General features: G+C 39.8%; 1 protein-coding gene across 1 annotated transcript in view; it reads right to left on the reverse strand.

Annotated features, from left to right (window-relative positions):
- LOC101924008 (complement C4) overlaps window positions 1–15,108 on the reverse strand; it is a gene marked incomplete at its 5' end in the record, with an annotated part of 42,626 nt that overhangs the window by 6,726 nt on the left and 20,792 nt on the right. The window contains 15 exons of the mRNA XM_055803121.1: window positions 697–805; window positions 1,842–1,916; window positions 2,548–2,635; window positions 4,307–4,475; window positions 5,244–5,337; window positions 5,802–5,861; window positions 6,467–6,625; window positions 7,071–7,237; window positions 8,264–8,432; window positions 8,751–8,846; window positions 9,938–10,094; window positions 10,516–10,591; window positions 12,139–12,342; window positions 13,367–13,447; window positions 13,972–14,023. Of these exons, the coding sequence (XP_055659096.1) occupies window positions 697–805; window positions 1,842–1,916; window positions 2,548–2,635; window positions 4,307–4,475; window positions 5,244–5,337; window positions 5,802–5,861; window positions 6,467–6,625; window positions 7,071–7,237; window positions 8,264–8,432; window positions 8,751–8,846; window positions 9,938–10,094; window positions 10,516–10,591; window positions 12,139–12,342; window positions 13,367–13,447; window positions 13,972–14,023 (1,756 nt within the window). The remainder of the gene's footprint in view (window positions 1–696; window positions 806–1,841; window positions 1,917–2,547; window positions 2,636–4,306; window positions 4,476–5,243; window positions 5,338–5,801; window positions 5,862–6,466; window positions 6,626–7,070; window positions 7,238–8,263; window positions 8,433–8,750; window positions 8,847–9,937; window positions 10,095–10,515; window positions 10,592–12,138; window positions 12,343–13,366; window positions 13,448–13,971; window positions 14,024–15,108) is intronic.

The following is a 15,108-nucleotide window of genomic DNA, read 5'->3' on the forward strand; positions in this document are numbered from 1 at the left end:
GTACTCTCCCCTTGTTTTGGTTTTGGTTTTTTGGGTGAGGGTTTTTTGTTGTTGTTTCCTCTGAAAAGCATTCATCTTAAAAGCATCTTTAGACCATAGAGCTGCAAGTGAGAACTGTGCTATTTCAGAAGAGAGAGATAGGATCACCAATAGTTAGTGGTTTAAACAAACCTAGTTTAAACTGTCTTGGATCTCTCAGCTTCAGGAAAAGTAGAGACTTGACCTAATTTTCAAATACTGCTTATATAACTCTGACAAATGGGGATGATTTTCATTTAACTTCCTTTGAATGGAGGAGAGACTGGTTCCTCCAGCAAGCACAGTACATAACCCAAACCTCTAAGGTTTTCTGTCTTAGATGCCTAGAAAGACAGCCTGACCAAAAAGACAATGTGAGTGGAACATGCTTAAAAGCGCCATGAGAAACAGGAACTCGGAAAACCTGATTTAAAAATCCACAAGTGTTAAAGTTTTTGTTTTCAGTCCATTTGCAGTAACAGACCTTTCCTGAGAGGATCTCTATTTAGATGGTCTTAAGCCATGGTAGTAGAAGACAGTATTAGAGGCAGGTTATTTTAACACTCAACAAAATAATGTCATTTCACACACTACATCCAAACCATCATTCTGTAGACTAGAGCTGTTCTTGAGTGTCTATTTTTCAATCGGCTACATATCATTTTCCTGTGCCCTTACCAGGGTTGTAAAAATCATAAAGGATGGCATTTCCTGGCTGAACCAATCCCATGGGATTGATTTGCTTTGCCCCAAATGATATACAATCCGGGTCTGGTCCGCTTGTGAGCTGGAGGAAAAAGGAACAATAGTTATGTTGAGTAAACTAACTCTCCCCAGTCAGTTCCTTATTCATTTGTGCCTGTACTAGCTATTGAATCCTTGTTTCTGATGGCATAGGTGAGTTAATCCTGATAGCTGTAGCCTCAACTTGAAGAAGGCATTTCCTTCCATGATTTTATCGGGAGATGTTGTGGACGAGCTAAGCCTGGTAAAGGCAGTTCTGTGAGATGTGTGCAGGTCTTTTCTGCCTGAGACTTTCTGATCCAGACTCATGTCATCACTACTTTGGGGTTTACTTTTCAGCTTTTGCCTAAAGCCACCTGCACGGGTATAATTAAAGGGTGTAATATATGCTCACAGCCTACGCTGTACCAGTGGCTGCCAGTGTATACACTTTCCTTAGTAAAATGCTAAAGTCTGGGGCAGTTTTTGACCTATGTTACATATACAGATTATCTAGGACACACATAGCGGCAATAACGTTTACATTTTTTCATTTGCCTATAGCCTTATATTTTAAAAAGTCATTGCCCTATGTGTGCTTTCCACAGGGACACTCCTGCTTTGCCTGTGGAGGTGAAGCAACTCGGGTGGGTGTAGGGTGCAGTCATTATACAAAATATGGGGAAATGCACAAAGAAACTAGGGGTTTCAATGTTTACATTTGTTTGTCCCTATATGGATCTTGGTTCAGAAATACTGAACTTCACATACAAGGTGTCCATGTGGAATTTACAGGACCAGCAGTTAACATTTTGTTAATCTTGGATGAAAAACATCTTCTGGCTAGAGAGGATTTCTCTTTTTAGGGGGGAGCCAAAGCCCAAACATGGAATACATCTCCTGGAACTCAGAAAGGTCGAGGATGAAGGTGCATGTTTCCCTTCTTCCCCTCTGCCCTCTTTCATCTGAGGTGTTCAACAACATATGACATAAATCACAGGAAGGCAACTGAGTGTGAAAAACTATGACTAGGTTTAAAAGGAAGTCTATATATGCTGTCTGAAATGACAGAGACTGGAAAAATGGTTGGGTTCACTTACCTCACCAAAATAGAGCAAAACCCTTCCTTTCTTGTACTCATAGTGCTCAATGTACTGGTCTGAAGACATCACCAACTGCAGGAAAGCAAACAAAAAAAAATCAGAACAAAACCCTAGCCGAACAGGAACACCTTTGTTACCACCCTCTATATTCTCATTTACTTTGTTCAGCTGTTTGCTTTGTTCTGGCCTCTTTCTTCTTGCCTAAAGCAGACAGTCCCTGAGAGCATCAACCTGGGCAAACCTCCCCCAGCTAAGCAGGTTCCAGAACCCAAAACTCTGTAGCCACCTTTGCAGAGAGGTGCGACCCATCTCCTTGTCATGGTGCCCTGCCAGCAACTACCTCTGAAAGATGTGCTTGCCTTCCCCCCTGCAAGCACAGGGGACACTGTCCCGGCATGTTGCAAGACAACAGTGCCAGTGGGGATAGCAACATGTATTAAGGGCAGGCACGGATTTAAGTGCCGTGCTGAGCCTTGCCCTGATTTCTATTACAAGAGACTAAGAAGGCTAAGCTCTGTTCACCACAAGCTTTCCATTTCTTGTATATAGTCAGCAAATATTTTATCAGAACAAGAATAATGAAAATATATTTATCCAAAATATGTTTTCTCTTTTTTATTCTGTAGACTTTGGAAAGATTTCAAAAGACAAATTTTCTATAGAAAAGGCTATAAAAGATTACACAGAAAAGTGGGTTTCTAACCTGATCGAGTTCCTTTGTGTCAGGCTCCAAGCCACTCAGCAGAGTGAGATCAACCAGGGACATCTTTGGTGCATTGGAACCTGTGGACCTTTATAGGGGAGACCGTCAGCAGTGAACATCTGCACTGAACTGCCAGCTTGCTTTGAAAAGTTTGGCTCTTCAGGCTTGCTAATGGTGAAACAAAACATTCCGCTCCATTTAACTTAACAAAGTGGATTTTAATTTCAAAATTGGCTGCTAACCTCATTAAGAATCATGAGGCAAAATTAGTAATCTAAACTAGTCAAATGGTGATCCAAACCCCAGCTGTCTTGCCTGAGCTTGTCATCTAGGCTTGCTTTATAGGCAGAAGCAATCACCTTCAAAGGGCAGTTCATTCCACCATAAAAAAACTGTTGAAGATAGGGAAGGTAAACAGCACTGACAAAGCGTCTGTTCTGTATTACCTGGAGAGTGGAGACAGGAAATGAGTTTATCATCTAAATTCTTCATGGAGAAAGTCAAGTTTACATCACCTTTGCTGTCCAAGACAAAAGTCCTCATTGCTCTAACTATCCATTATTAGCCATATATTTTGGACTTCCAGTCTTTTCTGCTTCTACCTTCTCAAAAATCAGGTAGTTGTGTCATTGCTGGAAAATGAAGTTGTTCTGCACTCACATAGGGTGGCTTGCCATAAGATATTCTGCATACACTTAGTGATACTTCAGAAATTTTTAATTTGACACCCTCCTTTACCCATAAGGGAGGTACCATGGTGCAGGAAAGAAGTATGATGATGTAGGCAGTACCTTCAGTTTTTCTCCTGTGTCTTAACTACAAGAAAGCAAGCTTCTCACATTATTGTTTAAACTTCACCCTAACACTCAGCAATATTCTGCAGAACAGTGGATATGATAGTTGATAAATGTTACAGAGCAATTAGTGGGGAAAATGGTGCTTCAGCCAGCACACAATTCACAGAATACATGTTTGACTAGGGGGAGTGAAATCTGGGAGTTAGGGTAGCTCCAGCCCTCCCCTGCTATTGTTCATGCTGCTGCCTGGGAGTGGGGATAAAGACCACTGCCTCGGAGGCTTTGTCAGAAGTCAGTGGGAAGGCTAAATTCTGTTGGGGAGCATGACCTGCCTCTGCCACCCAGCACCTTTCTAGAAGGAGAACTCTGGGCAGCCACCACTTTGTGCATCTGCAACCCTTGCCAGATTGTGAAAGAGAGCACAAGCAGTTTCAGCATTATTCTGCATGGGAGGATTTCTTTCTCACTAGCTCTACCCTTGCCTGCTTCTTGATCATCACAACAAGATGTCCCTTCTGCCTCCTCTCTTCCCCACAAGAGTAGTAGACTTTTTTCTTTTTTATGAGGCCAGAACATGACTATGAAGAAAGTAATAGCGTATCTCCAGTAAGCAATGAAACTCTAAATGTGTTGTTACTGTGTTCCAATTGTATTTACTTTCTTTAATGAAAGACTCCTTTCAAAGCATTAGCCATCCAGGTGCTTCAGAGTCTGCCCAGAGTTTGATGGGGCAGAATGTGCAATAGCTGTATGAGGTCTGTGTGAACCACCTAAACCTAATACATTCTGTGGAAACCTTTTCTCTTGCCACGGTACAGAGCTCGCAGGCTTACAGTGTATGCATACTCAGAGAAGATCACCAGGCTGTGTGCCAACCTTGTGGATATAAGGAAGGTGGCCGAGAAGAATTACAAACAAAAAAGAATGCATTTTCTAGTGAAGAGCTGATCTTGCAGACTTACCTGACACAGACTTTGTACTGCAGCAATTCTGCTTTATTGGGAGAGACCACATCCCTTTTCCTTCTGCTGTGGATATCAAACCACTCTATTTCAGACAGTGGCTCAAATGTGCTTTTTTCTGCAGCAATTATCTCCTCATAATCATCGATTTCGTCAGAGTATGCAGCTTCTGGAGATGACAGACATGATCAGCCATGCACAGATTTGACTGAGGACTTGGTAATTTGGCATTTTACCCTCATTTGTAAATTTGGGAATTTATCTTTTTTTTGTATGTTGGTAAGTACCAGTGGGTAGTCATGCCATCTATGGATTTTATGAAAGTTTGTGGTACACCACTGCAGTATTTCTAATTCATTCAGAGTTAACATTTTAGAGTTAATTATAGTAAGAACAACCAACAGATCTAGCTAAGAATGGGGTTTAGGCTGTGCATAAATATGTAAAGGACAATCCCTGCTTCCAAAAGTTGGGTATTCAAACAGACATCAGCAGAGAGGGTGATGAATGCACACTTTGGGGGATGGAAAACACAGTCTTGCTCGCATGAAAAACCTGTGGCAGATCTGTCCCAAAGAATTTTTAAGGACACATAGTAGGTCCCTTATTAGCCAGGTAATTGAGCTGGGCTTTCCCCTTATGGCAGCCAGGAACACCGTGAAGGGAGTTTACCTTGCTCTCCAGTAACAGAGTTACTAATGGTACCTGTGTATCTGTTAGGTACCCGCTGTACCTACAGTCACTTGCATAGTCATTAAACTATTCAAAAATATTAATGAGCTGAATGAAACAATAGCTGGGCAGAGTTCAAAGGCCTCTCTCTTGCCTTGTTTCATTCATCTATTCCCGCTTTCCAAGGCTGGAAAGCCATTAAGTATCATTAGCAGCTGGCCAAACCTGCCACCTTTGAGACCCAGCCACTTCCCTTCTCACTCACCGGCATACTTAATGCTCCCTTCCATTTCCACCGTCAAAGTCAAATCATTGCACATGTTGTTCTTCAGCTCAGAAGACTGGTACACTTTCAATATCTAAGATGAGCACACAAACGGCAAACTACTGAAACCATCATTTAAATGACAAGGGATTTATACATACAGGAATTCAGCAAATGCTGATGGCACATGAGTGTGTGGAGAGCAACACCGGTCTCCCAGAGGCACAAACTCCAGTTGCATAGGGGTCATGGGTACAAGCAGGAGAAGTCCCATGTGCAAATCATAAATGGTGAGGGACCTTAGAGGTAACTCTCCATTCCCAACCACAAAGCAGTCTTACAAACTCCAGCTGCTTCTATCAGCACTGACATTTCATGGACTTAAAGTTAAACCCAGGAAAACTTGACTACCCACCAGGGCAGTCTGTAGGCCTCAAATTTCAGAAATCTGGGGGTAGGAACACAAAGGATGAAGGCATGGTAAATGATTTCTCACTGTTTTCAAAAAAGGATTAAAAAAAGTCCAGTTGGACTCTGATTTTCTGATTTATAGCTTACGCTCATTGTCCCATTTCCTCTGCCGTGTACAGACACTTCAAGTTTTCTTCCAAGTTCAAACTGGAAACCAAGGAGGGGGAGGGAAAGAAAAAGAGATTTAGTCTTTGCTCAGCATTTGATTTATTGTTTTCCTGTGATCTTGACAGTATTCTATGCCTTTACCTCTCCGAACTGGGGTAGGGAAAACCTTTAGCTACGGGAGGAGTTACAAAACCTCAGGTCTCAGAAGACTTTTAATGTGCTGGGCTGGTGCATCTTACTCTGCCATTCTGGGGCCCAGGATACATATTTTCCCAACTTCACTCTCTCCTCTGCAGTTTGGACTTGACATTTTCATAGGTCCCAAACACACTGGGAAATATTTCCCTTCTTTCTTATTCCTTAGCAAGATTCGGGGTCCTGGCTGTTATTCACTACTGGGGGAGACTCCTGTCACCAAAGTCCCTGAAGAGGCACAAAAGCACCTCTAAAGTGTACTGCTAAGCATCTGTTGTGGGTTTTTTTTTTTCTTTAAAAAGATTATTTTGTTTTAGAGATTAAATTATTAGAAAAATACTATAAACCAGCTACGTCATGTTTGGTTAACATGAGAAAACCTTGGCCGGATGATGCAATGTTTGTCCTGTTTGAAGAAACAAAGCCTGAAACAATGGATGGTTGTGTACCTCTAGCTGCTTCTGAACCGCGTCATCAGTACCAGTCAGAGTAATACTGAAGTCTTTTTGTCTTCCAGGTGTTCCCAGTTGTACAGTCAGGTTTGTGGAAGCAGTGTTCAATGTCTGTATGCTATAGGCTGACAGAGCTTCCAAGGCCACCACTGTGTCCTAGGTGAGAAAGAAATACAAAAAACCTAACAATTATGACAGGATATTTCAACAATATGTAAGATGACATGATCGGTCACCTGGAGCTATTCTTCAGTTTTATCTTTTTTTGCTGCTTTGTAGTTCTCCTGTATCTGCCTATTCCTAACTGTATGGACTATTCCGTTAATTTCCCAGCTTCTTTTAACATTAAAATCCTAAAACCACTGCAGCTCTGACCTTCGATTATAATAAGTTTTCATAAACACAAACAATCCTTGCTGGCTTATAACCATTTTATTTGGGCACATTTTTCATTAATGAGCCAAAATCTTTAGTGCTTCTTACATCGCAGAAGTTCAACATTAACTGTTCTGATGCTTTCAAATCTGAAGTAGTAAGCTTTTATGGGGTTTCCATTTTCTTCCCTCCCCCTGAAGCTCTACCCAGACTGTTGGTCAGGCACCTGTGTAGAGCAGTATCCTCCACCGTAGTTCCTTTTTTCTGTCAGCCATGTAGCAATTGGCCTTGCGTACTCTATGTCTTCCAGGAGCAAAGTTTGAAGCAATGCATAAGCAGTGGTTTCCACTGAGACTGCATTGTTGCCATTTCCCCAGGAGCGCTGCTGCTTTGCTGCAAGAATAACTCAGTCTTGAATCCCCTTGGTAAAGACATTTTCCAAAAAAGACTATTGTTCTACACAGTAGATATTTCATGTCATAGTGCTGAGGAACCACAAGACACAGATGTTGTCATGAGAGCAACAAATCAGTTGGGAAGCAGAGATAATGGAAAATGAAAACCACAATTTTCAATTTTGACTTATACAACCATCGTAGTCTAATGATCCCATTGCACAGCCATGTCCATCTGATGGAGTGGTATCATTGTGCCTGGTGGTCCCCAAGAGACAAAAGTATTAATTATGCCTATAAGTTCAGCCATGATTAAGGAGAAGCATATTCTCTATGCTTAAACTATGGCTATTAACCTATAACTTATTTATCAAACAAATCGGGAGAAATTAATAATGTGGCAGTGCAGCCACACAACCAGCTGACTTAGCATTGACCATGGCCACACACTGGGTTGGGGGAAAGATGTGATTGATGTGGAGCTGGAACAAAGCACTTGGAACTGGCAGGGGGCTTTGAAAGCAGGTGGGCTGGAAAAGGCACCTTCCCTCTTGATCACAAAACCAGCCTGGACTACTCCCATATGTAGTTGTTCATTCCTATTTACCCATCAAAAGTTTCTTTCTCAGCTAGCTTGGGCTTTTTATTTTTAATGCACTTTAGGGATGTGGAAACTTTGGTAGGCAGCAAGGGAAGCAAAGAAGTTAAATGGCTATTTACCATAGTTTTGTTCCAATTCTAACAGCTGATAAGATCACGATCCAAACTCCACAAAGCTAAGATGTTACTTTATAGTGATAATAATTAATTAGATATTAATTAACCAAATTATATATTAAATTTTCAGCATTAAAATATTTACTTAATTTAAATAATTAAGTACATTGCACATATACAGATATGCTTCTATAAAATTAAATTGTCATAATTTACTTGAATTTGTTTTGTTCATATAAGAGTGCTCAAAGTGCTTCAATTAGGCAAAGTGCCTTCTAACTGAATTTGGAAAAATGGTTACCAGTACCTGCATCAAAAATAGAACAGCCTCTTAATTTTTCTTTTGCAAACCGGGCTTCTTCACTATCAGATTGCACAAGCGTCAGACTATAAGCAGTGATGGCTATAGAATAACAGTTGGTATTTCTTGAGAGTTGTTTTTTCATGTAAGCCACTGCTCCTCTAATCGCTTGTACCTGTGAAAACAGAATGGATCCATGTGAAAAGGTCAGTCAGTCCTATTAACTGTTACCACTGTAGTACTAGGAAATTAGAATACTTCACTGTAGTGAGTAGAGAGGCATTTTTAAATAATTTTTGCTTAGTGATTAAAGCCATTGATGATAGACTGCATAGCCTGAAACACCTTGTCATACATTAGGCCGTGGCATCTTTTCCTATCCACCACAAATATAAACAGACTTTTACCTCCTCCTTTGCAGTACTTGCAGATAATAGGGTGGACATGCCATCATGTAATAGCCTTTAGACTTAAAGATAGACAGGCTTCCTACCACATCAGGTGACTTGTAGACCTGTAAAGTCTGTTGCAGTGCTATCGTTACAAAAGCTGTCAAAGCCAAATCCTCTTCTGCTAACCCAATGCCACCCTGAAAGATTAAACATGAAAAGGAAAAGTTAAATGTACATGTATATTCCTATGAATAAGTTTAGAAAATTACTTTTCATGAAGTCAAGGACCTTCATCTGACCACAGACTATGTAGTTTTACCCTTAATTTTGCTCACTAACTTGCGTCCACCTAAAGTATATCTTCTACAATGGCAGTTTGCATCATACTATGTTAAGAGATTAGGAAACCACTACATCCTTCAGCTGGTAATCAAATATTTAGTTCTATTAACTTATAGTTAAAAACCTACGGTTTCTCATTAGAATATTCATAGCTTCAATTTCCAAGTGCTAGTAGATTGGTTCTTTTGTTTCTCTGCTACTCCCTATAGTCTAAAGAGCCCTCTAACACATAGAACTTTTCTCCTGTAAAGGTATTTATAAACCATTACTAGATAAGTTCTTATTCCTCATCTTGATAAACTAAACTACAAAGTGTACTCAGCTTTTTTCCCTGAAGGTCTGCATTTTCATTCCTATTCTTCTTTGTGATATTTTTTTTTTTTGCTCATGCTCTACTTTAACAATAACCTTAGGATCATCAACAACCTCTGATAACAACTTTCTCCTTCACTCAGCCCCAAATGTTTATCATTAGGAGAAGCTAGGTTGTTTGCTTGTGAAGACTGAAGTCTCTGTACAAAGTTACCACGCACAGCTCCTGAAGCAAATGTGAAATAGAAGTATCTCAGAATGAACACAGGTCAGAAAACTTTTTTGGCTGGTTCTTGAGCTGCTTCTTAGGGTAAAAGCCTCACTAGTGATTTGATAAAGATCATTAATAAAATTAATACTTTTTTTTTTGTATAAGATCCCTCAGAATTAATTCTCCAAGTGCTCTAGAGGCATAGGTCAGCTGCAAAATTATCTAAGACTGGGTGAAAAGATGAAGGTGGTCAAGTGCTAACTATGCATCTCTGACCTTAACAGACCTTTTAACAAATTCATTTTACAACACAGATTTCTTTTCTTTACATACATTTCTTGGTACTCAACAACTCACGATATTCCTTCCAATCCCTAGGAGCCCTAAATGTGCAAAAGATTCTTCTAAATACAGATGACCTACCTGCATTTTCCTGTCAAATACTGGGTGATAGTCGTGGAATGAATCATCTGCCTGCTGTTGATTAATCAAGTAGGAAATTGAATTGCGTATGTGACTGTCTTGGATACTAATGTATTCTCTGCTCCTTGTCAGTACCTTAACAACAAATGCAGTTAACCTGCACAAAAAAAAAAAAAAAAATAATCCAAACTTGTGCTGGCATATATTTATAGAAGAGTATATTGACAGGAAAAGAAACATACTAATTTTGTACATGGATTCATATTCAATACAGTGCACTGGAATTAGTGAGACATCATTCAACATCAGCATTAACATTTCTACTCTGTGGCAAATGCAAAACAATCAGTGGCCCGCTATAAATCTCCTTCATCAAGGACTAAACGTGCTCAGAGACTTACATGGCTGACATCCATGACAAAATCACATAGGCAACACCATACCCACCAGATTTTGAAAATCCATCTCCCCCAAAAAAACTCCTGATGCATCAAATGATACTAGAGGTATCTGAGAAACAAATAAACAAACAAACAAAAAACCTAAACAAAAATCAGAAGTGTGAAATATACACTTACCATACGCTACTAGGGGTTTTTTTAAATGCTCCATAGGAACCATCCACCTTCTGAAACTCAAGCAGTCTAGTATAACCTGCGTGAATGGGACAGCACATAACTGTTCAGAGAATACACATATTTCTTGGGCATTTTCATATATCACTTGTATTAACGTGTACATGTTTGGTATTGACTAGTGGAAGAGTAGATGGAGGTGTTGATGGGTACATTCAGGAGGAAGTGACTGGGTCAGCAGGCTTTTGGCACAGAAAAAGCACTAGGCTTAGAAGGCAATCTGTCTTGTTTGACTTAATTGAGCCATGACAATAACCTGAAAACTGCGGGTATCTAGTTACAAAGCATTTTCTGTATAATGAATCTTGGGAAAGGTATTTCCCATTGCTGACAACTTTTCAAACCATTGACTTTATGGTGCATGGAATCAAAAAATATACAAGACCGTATCTCTTGGGTCAGACATAGGCTTAGAAATCATGAGTTGTGGCCTCTGTACTTGACTGCTATTATCTTGACAAAGTCTATACCATAGCCACACAACTCATTTTCTATCCTGGTGAACTTCGATAAGAATTGATAAAAGCATAATACAGGCACTAAATGCTGCTGATAACACCAAATACTTGTCAGCAGGATCTCATGTCACTTGAGGCAATTTTAGACAAATAGGCAAAGACTTCCAATTCAGCAACTGGTAGCATGTTTTAAATATTTATACCCTTACTGTTCACTGAGGAAATGTGTGTCACGTTGTCTGACAATCGTGAAGACGGGTGCATTACATTGCTTTACGCCATGCACACACCACTACAGTCAGAAAGGTCAGCTGCGCCTGCTACAGCACTGGTAACTCTTGGGCTCTGTGTTAGTGCCTGTGAGCTGGACCACCTCCACTTCTGTGCTGCAGCACTGGCTTTGCTGGACATCTAACGCCAGGTTTGGGTCACATCTTGGAGTGGGCTTTTTAAGAAGCAGCCTCGCAGCTCTCCTCTCCCTAAGGGAACTCACTCCCTGGGTTGGTCCAAGGCTGTTGGAGTCATTCTAGCTCATGTAATGAATATAGGAATGTGGAGGAGAGAGTGTCAATATCATGATTACCATTGGGAGTTTCCTTAGTGATACGCCTCTTGCCAACTACAGACATCTCCAGCAGAGATGTCTACATCCCAGCTGGCCATCCTAAGCACTGTCTAGGAACTATGAGGAGAAATAAGCATTTTTAGGACATTATTACTCTACTTTGCATATCTGCGTTAGGAGGAGATGAACAACTGGCCTTTGCTGCCCATTTACTCTGAAGAGCAACATTGATCAGCTCAGATTTTACTTTCTGCTTCTAAATCAGGCAAGAGAGAGGGTGAACTGGGAATGTCAGTCCCGTACAATGTCAGATGTAAGCAATTAGTCTCCTAAATCCTCCTCACCAGTTCTCTGTCTGTCTGCAGATTGTCAGAGGCATTTCTGCACGGCTGTGTCAAGACAATACTCGCTCCTTTGGCAAATAGCAACGATTAGTGTGCAGTGCAAAAGGATAACAAAGACCATGTGGATTGGTCTTTGGTTTTGGTTTGGTTTTGTTTTTTGGGTTTTTTCTTCTTTTTTTTCTTTCTTTTTCCTGCATACCTTTTTCAATCATGTTAATGGCTTCCTGCTTCCGTTCAGGATTAAAGTTCACCCACTGCTCACTGGCATCCAAGTACTCAATAGCGTAGACCGCAGGGGCCATTTTCACCATTGTTTGCTCTGCACAGCCTGTGGGCACTTGAATAAGTTTCTCAACTCCAGTGAGGCTAAGACAATTTTCAACAGACTCGTCCATAATATTCCCTGTTGTAAAAACACAAGCCACAGTATGTACCGTATTTAAAGCTGGTTAGTATAACGTGAAGAAAGGTGATAGTAACTATAGGTTGACATTCCAGCATGGCCTCATACTTCTGATTATTAAACACTGTTTTCAGCTACTTAAGACTTTGTAAAGCTGGAGAAGAACAAGGATGAGGTGCCAAGCCCTGAGAAAGCTTCAGAAAGGAGGCTAGGGCAGTGAAGAAGAAAGAGTCCTGAGGCTCTGGAGGCAGGGAAGCAAGGACAGGGGGAAAGACCGGTGCTTCAGGTTTGGGCTGGTAAAGTCTTGTCAAACCAGACCTAATCCTCCCACAGAGGGCAAAAAGATCATGCCTTAATCGTGCCAAACATTTTGTGCAGGGGGGTTTGTTTTTTTTTCCTCTCTACAATTTTCTCATTTGATGAATTCAAGCAACCCCATACTTTAGAAGAGGGATTTCAAATGGAATGCTTTGTTTTAAGTATGCATTAGTTTACATTGTCTGTGAAAAAAATGTTTTTATCATTAATAACAGTACTTGCTAGATTTTTTAAAAATACATATACTTGAGTATATATATGTATACAACTATTTGATTAAATGAATATAAGATTGTATATATCTTCTCTTTAGAAAAACAGAACTTACATATCAGAGACTGACATTCTTATTTATGAAGGCTAAAGCAGATTTCTACAGACTTACATGCAATGTGGAGTTATTAGAGAAGGTGAACTCTTCCTTCTCTGGCCTTCCCATAATGTTAGCCTGGGCACAGTGAGGCAGGGTTGACCCTATAAAGCTATTATATCTAATAGAAGTGCGAAGTAGTAATTAGAAAGAGGAAAGATATTGAATCAGCCTTGGGGCTGTTTTGTTTTATAACCTGGGCATGTAGCACAGAGCATATGAGTCATAGCAGAAAAAAATAGAGTGAGTGGAGACTTGACATCCAGGAGTGAGCAGCACAAAGGGGTGTATGTCTTGTCACCTATTCAGAAGTTATTGACGGAAAATTACACTTACCTTTCAGGCTAACAAACACGTGACTATCAGAACCTGGTATCATATCAGCTGGTCTGTTCAGGTCCAGTGTATGGGACTTCACTGCAAATAAATAGTAAATAGAGATCTACATCCAGACCCTTTAAACATAAAAAAAATCCAGTGTGATTTTAGAACATGCTTTTCATTAAACATCTCACATTTGATGGAAATTATGGCAGAAATGTAATCAGAAAGGTTAAATGGAAATTTATGAAAAGAAATATGCTTACTTTTCTTAAATTGATTTAATTTTCAATCATAAGCGATATTTTTCTACTTGAAATGAGGCTTTAAGACCCTTTAGCAAATGAAATACATGCCTACCTAATATTTAAAGAATGCTATCTTGAAACTCAGAAGTAATACAAAGCCATTCTAAACATTCAAAATTAAATTATTTTTCTTTCCAGAGTCTATTGCTATGTATTGGATGAAGAGATCTGTGACATGTTCTGGTCAACCAAGGCAACATTCATATATTAAGAAGTATTTCACATCACCCATCAGATATTTACATCAGGCTTTACACACACACCCTCCCTACCCCAAACCTCATCTGTATCTAGTTCTGTCGTGTAACTTACAGGCACTGTTAATAAAAATGGTCTCTTCTTCTCTTTGTAGAACACCTTCAGCCTGTACAATTGAGGAAAAAAAAGTCAAAAGTTTTGCAAGCGCTCTCACCTGAAATTAAGCTGCATGGAAGCTGCGATCTCCGCCCTTGCACTAGACCAGCAGGTGGCAGAAATAAGTTATTTTGGAGTGAGATTTCTCTCCAGGTAAAACTGAAGCTTCGAATCGATTTTCAGTCTCCCAGCTGAAATGCCAATGAACTCTACTGACTTTTTTTCGTTATTATTGACATATTTCCCTGGGTGAAATTCTTTTAGCCAAGACTACCCCAGAAAAATTAAACTTTAAATAGAGGAATTAAATAAAGTTTGTTCTCAGCTTTATAAGATGTCCAAGTCAATTTTACAGTGGGACTCTCTTTTATAAACCTCTCAACTATGAAATCCACCAATTTCTGAGTTCATCTTGTTGATAAAGCTTAAAATTATTTTTTTTTCTGATTTCCACACATCCCTCTTCCTACAGTTTCTATTTTAATAAGACTATTCTTACAGACCCTTTTAGTGTTTTGGTGTAGCATTGAGCTCTGAGACGAGACTGTGTCTATCTCCAGAAAAGTTATGGCCTGTAACAACAGCAGATTCCCAGCATCCCATGTTTTGTCTTTACCTACATGGCTATTCCCTGACATCAATGGTGCAAAGATTCATTTATATTTTGCACTTTTTCATTGGATTGAAAGTAGTCCTCAGTGGGTTACTCGGGTGCTGTAATGGGTCTGTGCCAATCAATGTTGACCCTTGAAAAGTAGTCTTTTCTAAAAGGCTCCTCCTTTTCCTAATTTTGAAAGAGAACTAAGGTATTAAATAATCAATGCAACATCTTCGCCTGTATGTGTTTTACCTATGCAATTGTTAAGACTGGAGATCCATTAACTAAAAAGAATAAAATGGGGTTTAGCTTTATGACCAGCAGAGAGTATTGCCTTCTCAAATATTGCTAGATGGACATCTTCCATTTTGGCTTCATAAGGAAAAAATATTTTTTATTAATATTGATGAAGCAGTTAACTTAGAAGTTAAAGGTTGTAAGATGGGCACTAACTGCATGAAGGAAGTGGTTGCTATGTCATGGTTAGAAGGATACTT

The sequence above is a fragment of the Falco peregrinus genome, chromosome 4 (genome assembly GCF_023634155.1).
Source record: "Falco peregrinus isolate bFalPer1 chromosome 4, bFalPer1.pri, whole genome shotgun sequence".
NCBI classification, from domain to species: domain Eukaryota; kingdom Metazoa; phylum Chordata; class Aves; order Falconiformes; family Falconidae; genus Falco; species Falco peregrinus.